Source organism: Delphinapterus leucas, chromosome 4 (assembly GCF_059928025.1).
Source record: "Delphinapterus leucas isolate spDelLeu-1000000601 "Yukka" chromosome 4, BTC_Dleu_Yukka2, whole genome shotgun sequence".
NCBI lineage: Eukaryota > Metazoa > Chordata > Mammalia > Artiodactyla > Monodontidae > Delphinapterus > Delphinapterus leucas.
The window spans coordinates 75,217,154-75,238,178 of NC_143132.1; the positions used below are offsets into that span (position 1 = coordinate 75,217,154).

Sequence of the window (21,025 nt, forward strand, 5' to 3'; positions counted from 1 at the left end):
GAATTTGAGGCAGTGTGCCAGTTTCATCTGGAGAGCAGGAGAACCAAGCAGGAAAACCAGCAAAAAGCCCTCTCCTATGGACCAGGAAGCCCTGGCAGTGGATTGGGTATGAAGGTTTCTTGGGGAGGACTCAACATCCAATACACACCAAAGCAGTATACTCATTGCACACCCCATCTTCTTGTAGGTCAGAACCTGTGGACCTGTTGGCTGCCTCTATCTGCACTGGCTCAGCATTAGGCAGGGATGAGTCCTCAGGGTTAAAGCTCCTCTGTGGCTGGGATTGGGAAAATCAGGGAATGATGGATTTTGCAATAAACTAGAATTGGCCCAAAGATGTATCTAGTAGCCATTGCTACTGAACTTGAATCTGTGTTTCCGATACTGAAAAGAGAACTTTATGGCTAAAATTACGGTAATGTCATGAAAACCTAGGCAAGGTTGTAGAGGGAAAGCCCTTAATCAACAGAGCATGGGAGCATTAAGCAACCTAAGATTTGATCGTGGCCCCGCCCTTATTAGTCCTGTGAGCCTCGGTAGATTTGCCTGGAATCCTGACTCCATGAGACCTGGCTTGATAATATGACATACCAGTCACACATTTGTGCTCTCAAGTTGAATAGACTAGGGTCTACATCCTCACCATTTAACCAGCATGCGGCCTTGGGAAAGCTGTTTAATTTTTTAAGTCTCCAGTTGCCTCTACCATTAAATGGAGGAAATAACAGTATTTACGTCACAAGGTGGTTGTGAGGAGTAACTAAATAGTGTATGTACACAGTGCCTGTCCCAGCGTGTGTGTCCAGGGAGAACAAGCTATTTTTATTATTGGCTTCCCCAGAGCAGTTGATATACGCTGAGAAGTTGGCAGGGTCTTGGTCTTAGTTTTTATCAGGTCGCCACGCGTTCGGTGTGTGTGCTGAGCACCTCCTCTGTGTCAGAACTGTGCTAGGCTCTGCATCTGGAGATGAGTAAGATGAATTCCAAGGAGACTTCAAAGATAAAGAAGGCACAGCTTCTGTGCCCCAGGAGTTTGTAGGCTAGTGGGGGAGGGAGATTCATAAGCCTACAGTCAAGCCATGTGTGACATGTTACAACTCAAGACTAGGCCCAGTGCCCAGGAGTCCAGAGGCTGTGAGGACACCTGATGAGCAGAGAAGGAGTGGCACTCTGGTCGGAGGGAAGGCTCAGTGGAGAGAAGCAGGGTCAAGGACAGTAAGACGTGGGGTGGTGATCCGGGGTCTCCTTTGTTTTGCGGTGGAAGACAATTTGTTGATTCCTCAGGCACAGCCAAGAGAACACTCAGTCCCACCAAGACGGCCAGCTCACAGTGATTATCCTGAGCTTCTAGAACCTCAGTGGTGCAGCAGGAGATGGTGCCAGGAAGGGTTCTGGCCCTCTCTCCCAGGCCAGCTTGTATGCCCCTCCCCTCCCCAGGTCTCTCCAAAAGATACTGCAACCAAGGCCCTGCCCCTCCTCTCCGCGCTGTCCCTCCTGTGCGGCCAGCCACCCTCCCTGACCACAGGCATCGTGTATGCACAAAGGAGGCTGAAGAAAAAGAAAATCTTCTGGATCTCCCCACAGAGAATCAATATGTGCAGGCAAATCAACCTCGTGTGCTTTGACAAAGTATGCGCTAAACTTTCCAGGTTGGAGGTTAAAGATCACTAGACACAGCCGAGCTGGGAAGTCTGTCTAGCCCAGCACCCTCGTGGGACAGATGGGAACACGGAGGTCATGAAGGTCACACAGGGAGCTAGTGTGAGATCACATTCTAGAAGCCCGCTTTCCTGAGTCCTGAGGAAGTGGTTTAGCCATCACACCATGAATTTCTTCCCTGTCAAATTTAATATTTTCACGCCTGTTTTGGGATTCAAAACCGTCTCTTACTGTAATAACTTTTCTGATTGACTACATTTTTTCAGGCAAAACTTATGAGGAACATTTCTTTCTTTCTTTTTTCTTTTTTTTTTTTTGCGGTATGCGGGCCTCTCACTGTTGTGGCCTCTCCCGTTGCGGAGCACAGGCTCCGGATGCACAGGCTCAGCGGCCATGGCTCACGGGCCCAGCCGCTCCGCGGCATGTGGGATCTTCCCGGACCGGGGCACGAACCCATGTCCCCTGCATCGGCAGGCGGACTCTCAACCACTGCGCCACCAGGGAAGCCCATGAGGAACATTTCTGTTCCCCGAAGTTCTTTGTCTAGAGCTTAAGCGAGCATATTCCTTTCTCCTCCGCTGCTTCTTTTTAGGAAAGGGAGGGAGGGAGCTGCCACCCGTGTTTACCCACTCCGGCCCCTCTTTTCTCCTTTGCTTCCCAGGGTATCAAGACTCAGGACTGGGGCAGGTTGCCTGGAAAGGTTGCAGAAGGGGAGTATGTCCAGAGGAGGGGACAGCTGCTATCGGACAGGTCCCAGGACCCCTCTCCATGGCTCTCCCACGGGGGACCTGGCGGGGCTGTAGCATCAGCCACCTCGGCTCGGGTAGCAGGTTTACCCACTCGAAGGCAGGGCGCCTGGCCTGGTCCCTCCGTGTCTTCGGTTCATTTGTATGAGAATAATTGATCAAGGCCTTGCCACTTTTTCGTTAACCCTCATTGGCAGAGAGTGCCATTAATGAGATGAGCTCTTGAGAAGCTCATGTATAGCTGAGGAAGCAGGTAAAAGGGATAGACGATGAAAATGCAGCGAAATGCGTGCTGAGGAGAGGTGTGAGCCGAGCATTGGTGTGCAGTTACCTGCCACGGGTGGGAGGTCACCTTTGAGCTGTGGCTTTTGTTGTCAGACAGAATGGGCCCCATGGTGAGCAGCCCAGCAGCACAGGGATACCAGAGCTGCAGCAGGGGTGGGGGGGCAGGACCCTGGGTGGTGAGAACATGGCTGTGTTGTGGGGATGCAGCTGGAGTGGAGGAACCCAACTGCTCAGGGCATGATGTGCTAAGCTAAGGAGTGGGGCCTGGTGGTGGAGGAGAATGGGAGCCCTTCTCATTTTTTAGGAAGATGGTGATATCTCTATAGGCATGTTTTATTTATTCCATCTGGGGAATTGGAGAGAAAGGATGAAAGGGAGCTAGGACTGAGTCAGGAGGCTACCGTGGCACAATGGAAGAGATGGCTCCTTGTCCTAGACAAGGAGAGTGGGAATAGACAGTAGAAGACAAGCTGGAGAGACGGTTCCCATGTGGAAGTGGTATAGCTCTTACGTTAGTTCAGTTCTATTCTTTTCTAGTTTCCTTTGACAAAGAAGGTCCTGTAAGGTTAACTTAACAGTAGCTTCCTTTTAGATGCAGGGCCAAAGAACAGCCCCCAATAGGGATTCCTGTTACCTACCCAGCAGCCTCCCCAGTGTCTGAATATAGGAGGGAAATTTAGAAAATGCGTTCATTGCTTATCTCTTTCTAACACTAATTTTTTCAGAGGTGTTTCCGTCCCATAGAAAGCTTTTCCCTCCACAACCTCATGTGCTCCTTTGCTAGGCTGTCTTAGGGATGCTCAACAGAAGATGTGTCCAAACTCCGTATGTCATGATGACATCTTATTGTACAAAGGACTCTTGGTTGGGAAAGGGCAAAATGAGAAACTAATCCTGAATTTGATACTAAGTTTCCATGTGACTTTTTAAGATAAGAAGGTTGAACTACAATGATCTCTGTTTCTTTCTAGCTTTAATATTATAAAACTCTACCAACATGGTGTTGAAATAAAGCCCTCCACAATTAATTGAGTTTCCATCTAGTGTTATTTCAATTTAGAAGATATTCACCACTGGGTTTCTGAGTACATTTGTTCCCGTATATTTCTAGTTTACGTTGGTTTGTTATAAGTTCCTTAAAGCAAGTTCTCTCTTCCTTTTCTATTCAATTCAGCCCAAGCCTGGGCTAGTATGTATGCTAAGTTTTCTTTTTCTATCTTATTCCCTTTAAAACAGCAACTATAATTTAGATTTTTTTTTCCATTTATGGCTAGCTTTATTGTATAAGGGTCATTTTCACATAGAGAAATAACATGGTCCCATATCTGTTTTGCTGCAGTATCATCTCTGTTTTCATGTTCAAGACATTGATGTTTAAAACATAATCTAATCATCAGAACAGCATTTCAGTCTGAATTAAGTTGCTAACTGTTTTTGAAATGGAACAACTCAAGAGCATTTGGAATCTAAACACACACGTTGGGGTCCTTATAAAATACAGGAGGGAAATGAAACAGATAGTGTTTTATTTGTTTGTTTTGTTTTGTTTTGTTTTGTGGTTTTTGTTCTTGAAGGAATAACTTACACAAAGGCACGTTAGCTCTCCATGAAGTCCAAATGAATTAATGAAACAAACATTCCTTACTTCTTTAATCCAGAAGCCCAGTACGGACTTTGTCTCTCCACATGCTTTGCAGAATTCATTTAACATTTGTCATCTGGTGGAAGTCTCCAGATGGGCTGGATTCCGGTTCTTTCTCTCCAACCTACGGGCCCCTAGACCCTGGGGCTGCTCATTTCACCCCTAATCTGAGAATGTCTCTACCCTATTTACTCAGTTGTAAGAAGTGAAAACATTGTAAGCACTTCACTGTAAAGCATGACGCTAATGCTATATGCTGTAATGATAAAAGATACCATTTGATAGAAAACTAGAAACTCCAGTGTCTTATACTGAGATGACCTTCAAGAAAAATAGTGTAAGAGACCTGGGTGTCAGTGTTGAAGAGGATATTCCCTAGTGCTTGGCAGTGCTCTGCTTGGCCTTGACAGTGCTGAGGCAGCGGTAACCACTTCCTTACTCTGACTGGGTGTTGAGCAGGCCTAATGCAGTTGGCCTACTGAGTAAAGACACCGGGGTTTGTAATTAATAACTGACTGTGATGCAATGAGCAAATTAAAAGTGCTGTGATAGTACTCAGTTCCATTTTGCTTTCTCTGTTACATTATCTGTGAAATACTTTCACATAGTACAGCAAATCAACTCTCTCAACCATTTTCCTCTTGATCTAACAGTAAAACCCATTCCTGGACATTAATTAATATTTATTATTAGCACTTTACTTCTCTCTGTAGTCTTAAAGCCCTTTATCAACATTTCATTATCAATCTGGACAGTCACCATGTCTCCCATATTTTTAGGAAGATAGCTGTGAACCAGATGGCAGACTGGGAACTAAATAGTCTTGCAAAGAAAGAAAAAAATTCTGAGCTCTGGTTTAGAAAGACAGCAGGTGCCAACTGAAAAGTCAAACTCAAGCTGGTTCTTGTTGGATTTCTATCCACTGAACCTCTCTCATTCAGCAACAGCAATGGTCACAACAATAAACAAACAAAAACAAAACACTTGCATTTTGTACTAATTAATGACTAGACTCACCTAATTTTCAACACCGTCTTTTGGGAATCATTTGTCACATGCTGAATCTTTCTTTCAGGCGTTCTTCTCTGACTTAAAATTTGATGTTTACCAATAAGGGCTTGGCCAATATTTTATAATTAGTATAAATGGAGTATAACCTTTAAAAATTGTGAATTACTATATTATACATATGTAACTTATAGAATATTTTACATCAGCTATACTTCAATAAAAATAAAATATAAAAAAAATAAAATTTCATTTAAAAAAGAATCTTTGAACAAATGGAGAATACAAATTTTAAAAAATCTGTCTTGGAAGAAAAAAAGAAAGCTAATGGAAAACTGAGTATCACATTTACTATAGATAAATACAATAATGAAAAAACATTTTAATCAAATAAACACATTTAATGTTAAATAAAAGGGCTTGGGACAACTAAATATACTGTAATTTCTTAGGAGCTTGGGTTTTCTGTAAATCATGATATAATTAAAAGCTCTAAATCTTCTGCTAAAACCCATTCTAATTATCTTGCAGACTGGCACTCTTACAGAAGATGGACTGGACCTCTGGGGGACTGTTCCTACTGCTGACAACTGGTAGGCCCTTTGGCGAAGACAGAGTGTGTGATTGGTGGGGCTACCCAGGTGACACTTCAATTCATCCTTCCTGTGTTGACGGATGAATCTCACATAAAAATATACATAATAATTGGCTGATACCAGCTCCCCATTAGTCTAACGTGCTAAATTAAATGAGTTCTAAGTTCAGAATCAGATGGGGAAAGTAGGTCTTCAAACTCCACATGAAAAATGGAATAGAATAAAGTGGATGATTAGGTAGTTGAATGAATAAAACAAAAAAGCAAAGAGTGAAATCAGGGCTATGCTTAATTAAAAACCGCACAGACTTCCTGGGCGGCTTGTGAGGTAGGAAATCCAGAAAGGAAAACCTCCATCTCTCCCCGTCATGGAGTTCACACTCTAGTTGGATAAAAGTTGCAAATGCACCCACCTTCAATGTACTACACAGGCCAGGAAAAGAATTATGATTAAGGTACAGATATCACGATACAGAAGAAGACCTAATAAAGATTGCTTGATAAAAAAAACAAAAAACCACATTTCTGATTTTTATAATAACATAGTGGATAAAAGGTAGAAATTCATTTTGAAAATGAATGGATCGAGGAATACCACCTGGAGGAGATAGCATTTGAGATAGGTTTTGAAGGGAGAATGCCTAGAATTTTTACAGACATGATTTAAAAACTGGCACTAGGGAGCGGAGAGGGCAATCACATAGACACTACCCTAGAACAGAGCTAGAGACAGGAGAGGCTGCCCATCTTCACAGAGCGCCCCCGAGCTCCGTTTCTCGCAGGGCTGGGACCTGCTTCTCAGTCAGAGTGGAGATGCCTCTGCTCTTAAGCTCTGGGTACCCCACCTGGGCTCCAAACTCTGGCTGAGGCTGCCGTTACTGAAGGAGTCATGCAGGGGCTCTCCAGGATGGTAACGGGACTGGGTTCGGCACTGGTACAAGAGAACAGCAGTCAGGCAGTGTGACGTTGCAGAAGATACCTGGGTTCTGGCCCTATTCATGTGTCTCTGCTTCTGGCTGCTCCGATGCCCAGGCCAGGCCTTTGTCCAGACAGGTAGGGCCTCTACTGGCCAGAGCAGTGAAAGGGGAAAGGGATGTTTGCAGTTTCCACCCCTTCTCTCCCTCTCTTGCCCCTGGTACTCTGAAACTTTGGGGGAAGTAGAAACCACTAGAAACAATTATTATTCAGCTCTAAGATGGGAGGAGAGAAGGTAAGGCAAGCCAGTCTGCTGTCAAATATAGGCGAAGGCCAAAGGGCCAATTAGTGAGAACTATTTGAGCCCGTGCCTGCTTTTACTTGAAGAAGAAAGGAGCCAGCAGGCAGGCTTCCTTTCCATCCCTGCTACCCCATTGGCCTGGAGACTTCTTGCCTGGGTTGGGTGGCTTTGCAGAAACAACTTTGCAGTTCACAGATGTCAGCTCTGAGCCTTCCCACAATGTGCCTTCCTGCAACACTGCCACCTTGTGGGCTGGCGGCAGGCAACCTGACAAAAGCCCCTGTGATTATACCCAAGTACTCTACTTGGAATTTATCATACAGGGCATGGGGAGCTATTGAAGGTTTTGAGCATAGGGGTTATGTATTATTGAAGCTTATGTTAATAAGATTTTAAGGGGCAGGGTGTGCAAAATGATTTTGTTGAAGATCTTAACTTACTAATGATCTTCTCTACCAGTTTCCAGGAAGTCCACAGCTTTGCCTCGGGCAAGGCTCTGCCCTGGGGCCCACTGTGTGTGGCCATGGCCAGCTGCCACTCTCTGATCCTTCTCGACAGGACCATCCAGGGAGACCCACTGGACCTCAAAATGTTTGAGGGCACAGCTTGAGTAAGGTGATTATTTCTTGGCTCTACTGAATGAGGAAAACTGGAAGAAATACTTACCAGGAGTTCCAAGGCATTTCTAACTTTGGTTGAAACCCAGAGAAGATTCATAACAATATGTGAATGAGGGTCTGATCCTACCTGAATTTCCCAGTCCCTGCTCCCAGACTCTATTAACTAGTGCAACATGAACTAGGGTTCCATGATGAAATAAATTTGAGAACTGCTGTTCAAACAAAGTTAAGTTGATTTCTTTAGGATTTCTTTAATATAGTGTGGTGCATTGTGAATATTCAAGAGGGAATATAATACACAGCATTTACTAAACCTATTTCACCACAGAAAACCTTGACAGGCCAAAACATGGTACAAAACACTCTTGGAAAAACACTAGTCTAAAGCAGTACCGTTAATGCAGTAGCCACTAGCCACGTTGGCTATTGAACACATGAACTGTGGGTATGCATCTAAGGAACTGGATTTTAAATTTTATTTATGTTAACTAATTTAAATTTAAATAGCCACAAGTGGCTCGTAGCTACTGTACTAGACAGTATAGGTCTCAAAACCAGAATGGAGGTCCCTCAATCCAATGGGTTCGGTTTCCTGAGGTGAATGTAGATGACAGCTGAAGGTTATAAGACTCCCCCTGGTGACTGTCATGACACAGTGGGAAAACCTCTTGACTCCGCCACTCTCTAGATGCAAGACCCCAAATCCAGAACAAGATTCTGAGTCATTACCTCATCTGCGCATTTGGATAATAATGCCTCATTCAGGAGCATGTTGAGACTGTGAGCCTGAAGGGGCTGCATGCATTGTAAAGTGCCCAAACAATGGAGAGTATTCATTCATTCATTAGTTAGTTAATTAACTATGTTGTTCTGCCCTCCAAAAATATGTTCTAAAGCTACTTATAGTGACACATAAAATGCAGGACAGCATTTAAACAGAGTTGTAAAGGAATGAAAACAGATGACTGTACAGACATGGAGAACACCTCACAAAGAGGCTAATTCAAAGATTTATTGTAGGAAAATTGTAGCTTTCTAGAGGCCAAAGTAATAAAAGGCCAAACCTGGTAAACAGGGAAATTTCTGTATCGGTAAATTCAAATGAGAGCATTTGCTGTGGAGAAATGCTTGATATTGTCGACTGAAAAAAAATTCACAATCTAAAAGTTGAGAGTTATGTTTTATTTGGCAGACAAAACTGAGGACTTAAGCCCAGGGCGCAGCATCTCAGATAATTCTGACGGACTACAACAGGAAAGTTGCGTGGGAGGGGGAGCCAGGATACATAGGAGTTTTTGCAACAAAGACCAGGTAGTCAAATCAAAAGATTACTGTTAATTAAAGGCAACCAGATACCTCAAGTTAAGGAATTTAGCACTTTTCTATGTATGGGAAAATGCAAGAGTCTGGGCTCACTGAAATCATTCCTTTGATATGCACCTCAGCTCTCTGGGGCCAGCATCCTGTGTTTTCTCATCCTGAGTCTCCTCAGGGTGCACTGTCAGGGGTGCCTGCAGAGGCTGACTGCTAGATGGCAGGCATCCTATTTCTATCCCGAGTTCCCTGAGGGCTCACCATCTAGGCAGCTGTAATGTGATGGCTTGATGGTTCCAATGTCCTTTGTTTGCTGATATGGCAGGAAATATTTTTATTCACAATATAAGGGCAAGACTAAAATCACTTTTCTGGGTCTTAATGGAGACGAATCAGTGTAATTTTTATAAGCAAGGTCCTTACCAGCATCATTGGTGCTGACACAGTGAGGAGTTGCACATGGTCATTATTGCTGTATGTGACTTTGATCCTGGTTCTAACAGTGCCCCCTTCTCCAATGGAGGAGGCTTGATCTCTTTGTACAAATGACATACAAATTGGGGTCTTATGTGAAGACATAAATCTATAGTATTAGCTCTGTAAGTACTGTCTTTAAGACCAGTTATATCCACCCCAACAAAGAAAGTGCAAATTGTTCATTGAGTTTAAAGCTGGATGAGAGTCTCTAGTTAAATATCTTTTGGTAGTTCCTTTCACTAAGCATAATGGGGAGGGAAAATGTCCTTACAGACTCTAAGAATATTAGCACTAGAAGGGATGTCATGATATTTTTCAGAAGAAATTGAGATCTGCAGAAATGAAGTGATATCCCCAAGGTTGAACAAGTAAGTGATAGAGCGGAAACCAGATGTTGTCTCCTATTTTCTGACTTGTGCTATTTATATATCTGACTGCCTTTACCATATTTTAGCTTAATATTGGTTTCTCAGATGGTATAACATACTGTTGTAACACCCAAAGAATACAAATTATTTTCAAATATGCTTTCTAATTTGCTAGCAGCTAACTTGTAACTCTCTAGCTAACGAATTAAGCTAGTAGCATAGATAGAGCACAAGAAATAGTATCGTGTTTATCTCAAGACTCAACCCTCTGTCATCTGAGAGCTAGTGTGCTCAGGTATATTGGAGAGTAGATCTCCACTTAAACCCTCATCCATTTACAAGACACGCCTTTTAGGAAGAGCCAATGGGCTATAGTTAGCACTTCCTCCACCAATTACTACTTAAAATGTAGTCACAATAATTCTGGCTTTTTGACATTTTACAATAAGGTCCTTAATATAAATCAACACAACAGAAATTTGACAATGATGGTATTAAGATAATTGGCCTACAAGAGAAAATACATGAAAAGGGCTTTGAAAAGATTAAAGTGCTATTTAGATATTTATTAGAGAGATATTTCTTTCTTATTATTTTTCTCTAAGGAATCTTATGAATGTTTTCATTTTAAAACAGATAAAGGAAGATTGCAATGTAGACTACTGCAAATTTGGGATATCAGTTTCCAACATAATAATAAAACCAGGACCAAAAGCCAGTTGGGTATGATGTGCTTTTTTTAAATTATATAAATATTCCCCCTTAAAACTGGTGAAATTCCCCTGTCTTTTACATATTTTTATATTCCTATTATTTTGTCTTATCCTAACAGTATCCATGGTCAGTTTGCTCATTCCTTCATTCCTGAATTTATCCATTAATTTATTCAACAAACACTCATGAGGTACCTATGTATGCTCGAACCCTGTGCTAAGTGCTAAGGCATAAAGTGACTTCAAAACTAGACATGCTGGGAGGGACCTTCAAGATGGCGGAGAAGTAAGACATGGAGATCACCTTCTTCCCCACAAATATATCAAAAATATATCTACATGTGGAACAACTCCTACAGAACATCTACTGAATGCTGGCAGAAGACCTCAGATTTCCCAAAAGGCAAGAAATTCCCCACGTACCTGGGTAGGGCAAAAGAAAAAAACAGAGACAAAAGAATAGGGATGGGAGCTGCATCTCTGGGAGGGAGCTGTGAAGGAGGAAAATTTCCACACACTAGGAAGCCCCTTCACTGGCGGGGACAGGGGACGGCGAGGGGGAAGCTTCGGAGCCATGGAAGAGAGCGCAGCAACAGGGGTGCAGAGGGCAAAGCACAGAGATTCCCGCACAGAGGATCAGGGCCGACCGGCACTCACCAGCCCGAGAGGCTTGTCTGCTCACCCGCCGGGGCCAGCGAGGCTGGGAGCTGAGGCTCGGGCTTCGGAGGTCAGATCCCAGGGAGAGGACTGGGGTTGGCGGCGTGAACACAGCCTGAAAGGGGCTAGTGTGCCACAGCTAGCTGGGAGGGAGTCCGGGAGAGTCTGGACCTGCCTAAGAGGCAAGAGACCATTGTTTCAGGGTGCGCGAGGAGAGGGGATTCAGAGCACTGCCTAAACCAACTCCAGAGAAGGGCACGAGCCGTGGCTATCAGCGTGGACACCAGAGACAGGCATTAAGCGCTAAGGCTGCTGCTGCCGCCACCGAGAAGCCTGTGTGCAAGCTCATGTCACTATCCACACACACCCTCCCCAACCCGGGAGGCTGTGCAGCCCGCCACTGCCAGGGTCCCGTGATCCAGGGACAACTTCCCAGGGAGAACACGCGGCACGCCTCAGGCTGTTGCACCATCATGCTGGCCTCTGCTGACACAGGCTCACCCTGCATTCCAATTATAACTACCGTTCCCTTCCCTCCCCTCTGGCCTGAGTAAGGCGACCTACACGAAGAGGTGGGGCCAAAACCAAAGCTGAACTCCAGGAGCTGTGCGGACAAAGAAGACAAAGGGAAATTTCTCTGTGCAGTCCCAGGAGCAGCGGATTAAATCCCCACAATCAACTTGATGTACCCTGCATCTGTGGAATACCTGAATAGACAACGAATCATCCCAAATTGAGGTGTTGGATTTTGGGAGCAGCTGTAGACTTAAGGTTTGCAGTCTGCAACTGACCTGTTTCTGATTTTTATGTTTATCTTAGTATAGTTTTTAGCACTTGTTATCATTGGTGGTTTTATTGGTTTGGTTGCTCTCTTCTTTTAATTAAATATTATTACTTTTTAATTTTTTTATTTTAATAATTTTATTTTTTAAATTTATTATCATATTTTTCTTTCTTTTTTTCTCCTTTTTCTTTGGAGCCATGTGGCTGATAGGGTCTTGGTGTGCTGGCCTGGTGTCAGGCCTGAGCCTCTGAGGTGGGAGAGCCGAGTCCAGAATCTGGACTACCAGAGACATCCCGGCCCCACGTAATATCAATTGGCAAAAGCTCTCCCTGAGATCTCCGTCTCAACGCTAAGACCCAGCTCCACCCAATGGCCAGCAACCTCCAGTGTTAGACGCCCCAAGCCAAACAACTAGCAAGACAGGAACACAACCCCACCCATTAGCAGAGAGGCTACCTAAGGTATTACTAACTTCACAGATACCCCAAAACACACCACCGGACACGGTCCTGCCCACGAGAAAGACAAGGTCCAGCCTCATCCACCAGAACACAGGCACCAGTCCCCTCCACCAGGAAGCCTACACAACCCGCTGAACCAACCTTACCCACTGGGGGCACACACCAAAAACAATGGGAACTATGAACCTGCAGCCTGTGAAAAGGAGACCCCAAACACAGTAAGCTAAGCAAAATGAGAAGACAGAGAAATATGCAGCAGATGAGGGAGCAAGGTAAAAACCCACCAGACCAAACAAATGAAGAGGACATAGGCAGTCTACCTGAAAAGAATTCAAAGTAATGAGAGTAAAGATGATCCAAAATCTTGGAAATAGAATGGAGAAAATACAAGAAACATTTAACAAGGACCTAGAAGAAATAAAGAGCACACAAACAACCATGAACACCACAATAAATGAAATTAAAAATTCTCTAGAAGGAATCAATAGCAGAATAAATGAAGCAGAAGAACAGATAAGTGACCTGGAAGAGAAATAGTGGAAATAATTACCACACAGCAGAATGAAGTAAAAAGAATAAAGAGAATTGAGGACAGTCTCAGAGACCTCTGGGACAACATTAAACACACCAACATTCAAATTATAGGGGTCCCAGAAGAAGAAGAAAAAAAGAAAGGGTCTGAAAAAATATTTGAAGAGATTATAGTTGAAAACTATAACATGGGAAAAGAAATAGTCAAGTCCAGGAAGCACAGAGAGTCCCATACAGGTTAAATCCAAGGAGAAACACTCCAAGACACATATTAATCAAACTATCAAAAATTAGATACAAAGAAAAAATATTAAAAGCAGCAAGGGAAAAACAACAAATAACACACAAGAGAATCCCCATGAGGTTAACAGCTGATCTTCTAGCAGAAACTCTGCAAGCCAGAAGGGAGTGGCAGGACATATTTAGAGTCATGAAAGGGAAAAACCTACAACCAAGATTACTCTACAAAGCAAGGACCTCATTCAGATTTGATGGAGAAATTAAAACCTTTACAGACAAGCAAAAACTAAGAGAATTCAGCACCACCAAACGAGTTTTACAACAAATGCTAAAGGAACTTCTCTAGGCAGGAAACACAAGAGAAGGAAAAGACCTACAAAAACAAACTCAAAACAATTAAGAAAATGGTAATAGGAACATACATATCGATAATTACCTTAAATGTAAATGGATTAAATGCTCCAACCAAAAGACAGACTGGCTGAATGGATACAAAAACATGAACCCGTATATATGCTGTCTACAAGAGACCCAATTCAGACCTAGGGACACATACAGACTGAAAGTAAGGGGATGGAAAAAGATATTCCATGCAAATGGAAATCAAAAGAAAGCTGGAGTAGCAATTCTCATATCAGAAAAAAAGAGACTTGAAAATAAAGACATTACAAGAGACAAAGAAGGACACTACATAATGATCATGGGATCAATCCAAGAAGAAGATATAACAATTTTAAACATTTATGCACCCAACATAGGGAACCTCAATACATAAGGCAAATGCTAACAGCCATAAAAGGGGAAGTTGACAGTAACAGAATAACAATAGGGGACTTTAACAACCACTTTCAGCAATATACAGGTCATCCAAAGTGAAAATAAATAAGGAAACACAAGCTTTAAATGACACATTAAACCAGATGGACTTGATATATACAGGACATTCCATCCATAACAACAGAATACACTTTCTTCTCAAGTGCTCATGGAACATTCTCCAGGGTGGGTCATATCTTGGGTCAAAAATTAAGCCTTGGTAAATTTAAGAAAATTGGAACCGTACCAAGTACCTTTTCCAACCACAAAACTATGAGACTAGTTATCAATTATAAGAAAAGAAAAACTGTAAAAAGTACAAACACATGGAGGCTAAACAGTATGTTACTAAATAACCAAGAGATCTCTGAAGAAATAAAACAGGAAATAAAAAAATATCTAGAAACAAATGACAATGAAAACATGATGACGCAAAACCTATGGGATGCAGCAAAAGCAGTTCTAAGAGGGAAGTTTATAACAATACAATCCTACTTCAAGAAACAACAAACATCTCAAATAAACAACCTAAACTTGCACCTAAAGCAATTAGAGAAAGAAGAACAAAAAAAACCCCAAAGTTAGCAGAAGGAAAGAAATCATAAAGATCAGATCAGAAAGAAATGAAGGAAACAATAGCAAAGATCAATAAAACTAAAAGCTGAGGCAGACACTAAAAACAATGGGAACTTGTTCTTTGAGAAGATAAACAAAATTGATAAAACATTAGCCAGACTCATCCAGTAAAAAAAGGAGAAGGCTCAAATCAACAGAATTAGAAATGAAAAAGGAGAAGTAACAACTGACACTGCAGATATACAAAGGATCATGAGAGATTACTACAAGCAACTATATGCCAAAAAAATGGACAACCTGGAAGAAATGGACAAATTCTTAAAAAACACAACCTTCTGAGGCTGAACCAGGAAGAAATAGAAAATATAAACAGACCAATCACAAGCACTGAAATTGAAGCTGTGATTAAAAATCTTCCAACAAACAAAAGCCCAGGAGCAGTTGGTTTCACAGGTGAATTCTATCAAACATTTAGAGAAGAGCTAACGCCTATCCTTCTCAAAGTCTTCCAAAGTATAGCAGAGGGAGGAACACTCCCAAACTCATTCTATGAGCCCACCATCACCCTGATACCAAAACCAGACAAAGATACCACATAAAAAGAAAACTACAGGCCAATATCACTGATGAACATAGATTCAAAAATCCTGAAGAAACTACTAGCAAACAGAATCCAACAACACATTAAAAGGATCATACACTATGATCAAGTAGGGTTTATCCCAGGAATGCAAGCGTCTTCAATATACACAAATCAATCAATGTGATAAACCATATTAACAAACTGAAGGAGAAAAAGCATATGATAATCTCAATAGATGCAGGAAAATCTTTCAACAAAATTCAACACCCATTTATGACAAAAACTCTCCAGAAAGTAGGCATACAGGGAAGCTACCTCAACATAATAAAGTCCATAAATGACAAACCCACAGCCAACATCATTCTCAATGGTGAAAAATGGAAACAATTTCCTCTAAGATCAGGAACAAGACAAGGTTGCCCACTCTCCCCATTATTATTCCACTTAGTTTTGGAACTTTTAGTCACAGCAGTCAGAGAAGAAAAAGAAGCAAAAGGAATCCAAATCAGAAAAGAAGAAGTAAAACTCTCACTGTTTGCAGACGACATGGTACTATACATAGAGAATCTAAAAGATGCTACCAGAAAACTACTAGAGCTAATCAATGAATCTGGTAAAGTAGTAGGATACAAAATTAATGCACAGAAATCTCTGACATTCCTATACACTAATGATGAAAAATATGAAAGAGAAATTAAGGAAACATTCCCATTTGCCATTGCAACAAAAAGAATAAAATACCTAAGAATAAACCTACCTAAGGAGACAAAAGACCTGCATGCAGAAAACTATGACACTGATGAAAGAAATTAAAGATGATACAAACAGATGGAGAGATATACCATGTTCTTGGATTAGAAGAATCAACATCGTGAAAATGACTATACTACCCAAAGCAATCTACAGATTCAATGCAATTCCTATCAAACTACCAATGGCATTTTTCACAGAACTAGAACAAAAAATTTCACAATTTGTATGGATACATAAAAGACCCCAAATAGCCAAAGCAATCCTGAGAAAGAAAAACGGAGCTGGAGGAATCAGGCTCCCTGACTTCAGACTATACTACAAAGCTACAGTAATCAAGACAATATGGTACTGGCACAAAAACAGAAATATAGATGAGTGGAACAGGATAGAAAGCCCAGAGAAAAACCCACGCACATATGGTCGCCTTATCTTTGATAAAGGAGGCAAGAATATACAATGGAGAAAAGACAGCCTCTTCAATAAGTGGTGCTGGGAAAACTGGGCAGCTACATGTAACATCATGAAATTACAACACTTCCTAACACCATACACAAAGATAAACTCAAAATAGATTAAAGACCTAATTATAAGATCGGACACTATAAAACTCTTAGGGAAAACATAGGAAGAACACTCTTTGACATAAATCACAACAAGATCCTTTTTGACCCACCTCCTAGAGAAATGGAAATAAAAACAAAAGTAATCAAATGGGACCTAATGAAACTTAAAAGCTTTTGCACAGCAAAGGAAACCATAAACAAAACAAAAAGCCAACCCTCAGAATGGGAGAAAATATTTGCAAATGAAGCAACTGACAACGGATTAATCTCCAAAATATACAAGCAGCTCATGCAGCTCAATATCAAAAAAAATAAACAACCTAATCCAAAAATGAGCAGAAGACCTAAATAGACATTTCTCCAAAGAAGATATACAGATTGCCAACAAACACATGAAAGGATGCTCAACATCACTAATCATTAGAGAAAGGTAAGTCAAAACTACAAGGAGGTATCACCTCACACTGCTCAGAATGACTATCATCAAAAAGTCGAAAACAATAAATGCTGGAGAGGGTGTGGAGAAAAGGGAACCCTCTTACACTGTTGGTGGCAACTTAAATTGATACAGCCACTGTGGAGAACAGTATGGAGGTTCCTTAAAAAACGAAAACTAGAACTACCATATGACCCAGTTATCCCACTACTGGGCATATATCCTGAGAAAACCATAATTCAAAAAATGTTCATTGCAACACTCTTTACAATATCCAGGACATGGAAGCAACAATATCCAGGACATGGAAGCAACCTAAGTGTCCATCGACAGATGAATGGATAAAGAAGATGTGGCACATATATACAATGGAATATTACTCAGCCATAAAAAGAAATGAAATTGAGTTATTTGTAGTGAAGTGGATGGACCTAGAGTCTGTCATACAGAGTGAAGTAAGTCAGAAAGAGAAAAGCAAATACTGTATGCTAACACATATATATGGAATCTAAGAAAAGAAAAAAGGTTCTGATGAACCTAGGGACAGGACAGGAATAAAGATGCAGACGTAGAGAATGGATTTGAGGACACGTGGAGGGGGAAGGGTAAGCTGGGACGAAGTGAGAGACTGTCATGGACATATATACACTACCAAATGTAAAATAGATAGGTAGTGGGAAGTAGTTGCTTAGCACAGGGAGATCAGCTTGGTGCTTTGTGTCCACCTAGAGGGGTGGGATAGGGAGGGTGGGAGGAAGACACAAGAGGGAGGGGATCTGGTGATACATGCATATGTATAGCTGATTCACTCTGTTATACAGCAGAAAATAACACACCATTGTAAAGCAATTATACTCCAATAAAGATGTTTAAAAGAAAAAAAAGGAAAGAAAATAGAAAAAGAGAAATGCAAAAAAAGAAAGCTAGACATGTTGGGCTCTGTGCTGGAAGAATATGTGGACTGATAGAAAAATCAATATAGGTGCAAATAAATGCAGTATAATGTGCCAAGTGCTATAATAAAGGCTGAAGAAGGAACAGCAGGAGTCCAGAGGTGGGAGTAAATACTGTTTTTAGGAGAGAAGTACCACAGAGGTGGTGCCCTGCAAACTTGGTCTGGAAGATGATTCAGATTCCTCCAAGCAGCCAAGGGGAAGGGCCTTGCACACCAGACAACTTGATGAGGGAATCGCCTTAGACGCAGCTAGAAAAATATCAACGTTGTGACAATGTACGACTTCATGATGTCCCTGGGCTCACTGAAGAGTAAACCTTATATGCTGTTGTGCATCTGCTAAATCTCACGTAACAGCTTCTTAAGGTCCCCTCTTTTGGGGCCCTCAGAGCCCCTTGGAAGCCATCGCCATCTTTCGACAGTTTCCATTTTCCTGCAGCCTGCAGAGGATGTCTGTGGTCATTCAGCTGGAGGGGAGGATTATTTTTGTGTCTATATGAAAGGTGCCCCGGAGATGCTGGCTAGGTTCTGCAGATCTGAAACAGGTACTAACTGACACTTATCTCTTTCAGGAGGCAAAAATATTTTAAAAGCTCAAACACACAGAGCAAACCAACCTAAATCAATGAATGTGGAGGTGGTTATTTTCTCGGTAAGTGGGAAGTGGGCTCAGTAGATCTGCTAAGGCAGAGGTGGTAACTTAAAAGCAGAGAAGCAGTGAGTAAATGTCAGCCAGAAAAGCCCAACCACAATGGGGCATCAGAGAGGGAGGTGTGAAGCAAGCCTCAGAAGCCAGAACAGGGAGCTACAGAGGGGTCAGAGGACCAGGGAGCGTGACAATGAGGAGTGTTAAAAGGAACCAAAGAGACAGGTCTGAACCCTAGATTAATTCTGGAGACAGGGATGCTCTGTCACCTCCTGGGGTCTGGCACCACTTATGGGGTCTTAGACAGATCAATGAGAGGAGAATATAAAAAAAATAAATCTTTTAGAAAAAAAAAGTGATTAGAGTAAATTAGATGGTATTAGAGCAAGGTAATCATTTTCACAGCAATTTCATCTTTCAGGCCCAGATTTTGAGCTGATTTGTATTGTTTCTTAGTCTTATAAACATATGCACTCTCTAAGCTGCAGCCCAGATTTGTAAGAATATTGTTGCATTCAAATGAGTTCATTTGGATAAAACTGGCCTTTTTACTCCTGATTTTCATCTATATTCTCCTTACAATTGCTGATAGCCATCAACTTGTGCACAGAATTCTAAGATTTGACAAATGATTGCTTTAACTTCTCTCTCTACTTCGAGTCTTTTTTTAGAAGCCCCTCTTTTTTCTGACTTTGATCTTCCTCATAGCTCCCATTAACTCCATCCTTCACAGATTGATGGTCTGTGCTTGGCTGTTCATTTTTTTTCAGGTGTCATTTGCCACCCCTTATTCTTCTGGTAGCCCTTCCAATTCTTCTTATTGTCCTAAATTCTGATCCTTGACATATGCTAATATCATATTCATACAGTTGGCACTTTGAAAGACCTCCAGAATCCTTTAGATATGTCTTCTTTCAAGAATCAGTAGTACACCTCCCTCGGGTCTGGAGAGGTAGTGAGTGCAAATTGAGTTCCTTATATGAAGTAGAATTCAGTATTCTTAATTACGTTCAGGAGACAGATTGTCCTCAGCAGAGGACAATCTGTAGATTATTTTTTCTTTCGAAGTTTCTCAGTTTTTAAAGTTTGTTTTTGAATTGTTTATGACAAAGGAGTAAAGAAATACTGTGGAAAATTGAATAACAAATCATCTACATCACTTATCTTTGATTTTGTGTTGCTGGTAGAGAGATCCTCACTTATATACAATTATTAACCCCTCTGCACAAGATCTGGATATCCTCGGTTCCGCATTACTATTTACAACCTAAGTCTATCTACTCTAATATAATCAGTAATCACCGTCCCTTCCTTACCCTGTGTCTATTTCCCCCATCTATAAAATGTGGGATTGGGTGATCTCTAAGAAGCCTTTCGCCATGACATTTTAATCTTCTAAATAGAATCACAAATATATGGGGTTCACAAATATATGAACGGCACTCTCAGGTTTAACATTCAAGGTGTTAGCTATTCTCGAGGAAGCATAAAGACCCATAACACACAGGATTTTGTAATTTTTCAAGATACAAATTTTAATAATGAAAGTTAAGGTCACGTGTGAAGACAAGATTTATGTCGCTAGAAGTGGAATGTAGCTGCCACCCAGCTGTCACATACAAATTAAACTGTGATGTTCTCACTTAAAAGCACCAGTGAGAGAGACATTATTATAAATATGACAAAATTTTAAAATGAGGATAAATGTGCTAGATTTCCAACTATCCCATGTTTTCCCAGAGAATATCAGGAGCCTATTTATCATGCTTCCTAGAATATAGTTATTATTTTCAAACAGGGTTAAAGAATAGGGTTTTGATTATTTTTTGAGTCAAATTATATGCAGCAGAAATTTCCAATTAGGAAAATCAAGATGTATAAAAAACTGACATCATAAAGGGGAAGTAGAAGAGTTTCCTGAGATGACTTAGGGGGACAAAAAATCAGGAGCAATACCTTATCAAGATTCACCCTTTCATGAGTTTAGCCAATTTCTATTGAGCTTGACTATGTATTGGATGCCCCTCAAGGCACTGAGGACTCAGAAGTGAATAAAATCAAATCCTTGCCCTCACAAAGCTTATATCCTAATTGGGGGAAATAATTAATGAAGTTAATCTATAAAATATTGTCAGGCAGTGATAAATGCCCTGAAAGAAGAAAAAAAGCAGGTTAAAAGGATTTTTAAAATGACAGAGAGCACCATATTACATTGGGAGATTAGGGAAGTCCTCTGAGGGGGTAACATTTGAACAGAGATCTGAGTAAAGTCAGGGAGCAGAGCATGCAAGTATCCAGGGACGGAGCACTGCAGGCAATAGGAATAGTGGACGCAACAGGCCTCGACACAGGATTTTGCTAGAATGTTGTAGAATCCCGAG

The 21,025-nt window shown here is 41.4% G+C and overlaps 1 protein-coding gene across 1 annotated transcript in view; it reads left to right on the top strand.

Moving 5' to 3' along the window:
• LOC111181686 (putative cation-transporting ATPase 13A5) overlaps positions 1 to 21,025 on the top strand; it is an 87,089-nt gene that overhangs the window by 25,677 nt on the left and 40,387 nt on the right. Inside the window, 6 exon segments of the mRNA XM_089909907.1 lie at positions 1,045 to 1,629; positions 5,872 to 5,933; positions 7,611 to 7,761; positions 10,567 to 10,653; positions 18,388 to 18,466; positions 18,469 to 18,543. Coding sequence (XP_089766033.1) covers positions 1,045 to 1,629; positions 5,872 to 5,933; positions 7,611 to 7,761; positions 10,567 to 10,653; positions 18,388 to 18,466; positions 18,469 to 18,543 — 1,039 coding nt within the window.